At 39.3% G+C, this 1948-nt stretch overlaps 1 protein-coding gene across 1 annotated transcript; it reads right to left on the bottom strand.

Annotated features, from left to right (window-relative positions):
* Positions 1 to 523: 523 nt before the first annotated feature.
* Positions 524 to 1459, bottom strand: LOC140516845 (olfactory receptor 4C12-like). The gene has a single exon (XM_072627725.1). The coding sequence runs from the start codon at positions 1457 to 1459 to the stop codon at positions 524 to 526; it is 936 nt and encodes a 311-aa protein (XP_072483826.1).
* Positions 1460 to 1948: the final 489 nt, after the last annotated feature.

Here is a 1948-nt window from a genome sequence, read left to right as displayed (position 1 = left end):
TGGGAACAGAGGTATTCTTACTATAAAGTGAACATTCTCTCCCCATATCACACTACTCCTGTGGGTAATTCAGTGTCATCTTTCTTCTTGGCATGATTGCATGCCATATATTTCTAGCTTGAGGATTACAGTCCCTTTAAGACACCTCCCTTTCAGATGGAGCAGTTACATACAAAAAGTAGCACAGGAAGCAATTTTGCATAAACAACAGAAAATATTAAATCAACAATATTGCCCTTTTATACTTGAACAGAATGATTTGTGAAAAGGGGAAAAGAACTTAGGTTTACAGTTTGGGAAATTAAGGTTCAGATATAATTCTGATCCTCTATGTCCTTATTTGTAAAATGAGAGCAAGAATCATTTTACTATTAACTGCATGGTCTAATTGTGAGGAAAGTGGTCTCAAAATTTTGAAATGTTTAGACTTAAGAGTTGATATTTTTGTCCTAAATCATAAAGCCCAACCCTTTGTTTCACATTTTGTGTAAAAATTTCAAAAGTCATTCCTTCACAGTGAATTCTATTTCTTACTTGAAGATACACTTTGGCTCCACAGCTTCCTCATGGCATTTTTTACCTCTGTATTTCTCAGGGTATAGATTAGGGGATGTAACATGGGGGCCACCAGAGTATAAAATACAGCCACAGCTTTATCTATGGGCAGAACGACCACAGGCCTCAGGTACACAAATATACATGGCACAAAAAATAAGATGACAACAGTGATGTGAGAGATACAAGTTGAGAGGGCTTTGTGTCTCCCTTCAACACTGTGAGTCTTCAAGGAATTAAGGATGACAGCATAGGAAGCCATCAAAAGGAAAAAGTTTAACAGACAGATCAAACCACTATTTGCTGCAACAAATAGGCCAAGATTATTGGTGTCTGTGCAAACGAGTTTGAGTAAAGGATTCAAGTCACACATGAAGTGATCTATGATATTGGGACCACAGAAAGGCAACCAGACTGTGAAGAGAAGCTGTATTATTGCATGGAGAAAGCCCCCAGCCCAAGCTACCCCCACCAGAAGGCCACAGAGCCTCTGGCTCATAATAGTGGCATAGTGCAGAGGCTTGCAGATAGCTACGTACCGGTCATAGGCCATGACTGTTAGCAGGATGATCTCAGCACCACCAAAGAAATGTTCTGCAAAGAGTTGGGTCATGCAGCCTTTGAAGGAGATGGTTTTCTTTTCAGAGAGGGAGTCAACTATCAGTTTGGGGGCCATGGAAGAAGAGCAAAGACCATCTATGATGGACAAGAAACACAAGAAGAAGTACATGGGGGAGCTCAGAGCTTGGCTAGTGGTAACAGTGACCACAATAAGGAAGTTACCCACCAAAGTTATTAAGTAGATGAGTAAAAACACCGTGAATATTACTATTCTGTGAATATTACTTGAGTTCTGTGTAAGTCCCAATAGGATGAATTCAGTCACATTGTTTTCATTCTCCATTTATACTATCCAACAGAATGGAACTGAGGGCGTGGGGAGTTGCTTTACCTACAACAAAGATCACAGAATCATAAGGGGTTGTCTCGAAGCTAAGATCAGATGATCATCCACGCATTTCTTGAATATATTGAAACTGTGTCCTCTCATTGGTTCATTTGTTCAATATTCATTGTGTACATTTCAAGCATCTTCTGTCTGATTATCACTATGCTGGAATTGTACATTTAAAAAGCTAACATTTTTACTAGTTGTCTCTTAGAGCATTCCATCACTCTGCTGGAAGGCAGCCCCTGAAATGCTGAGCTGGCAGAGGAGACAGAGTTCTCAAAAGATTATTGGTGAGAGTGTTTCTGGGACCTTGACTTTGTGAGTAAAAATTATACCAATGATCCTGATAGTCAAAATACATTTTCTCTTATGCAGCTAAGATTTTATCTACCTTTCTTTAGTATATTTGCAATTGATAGCCTTGATCACTATCTTCCTGGG

The sequence above is a fragment of the Notamacropus eugenii genome, chromosome Y (genome assembly GCF_028372415.1).
Source record: "Notamacropus eugenii isolate mMacEug1 chromosome Y, mMacEug1.pri_v2, whole genome shotgun sequence".
Classification (NCBI taxonomy): Eukaryota; Metazoa; Chordata; class Mammalia; order Diprotodontia; family Macropodidae; genus Notamacropus; species Notamacropus eugenii.
Note: the sequence above shows the minus strand (reverse complement) of the source record. Positions and strands in the feature narration are given on the sequence as shown.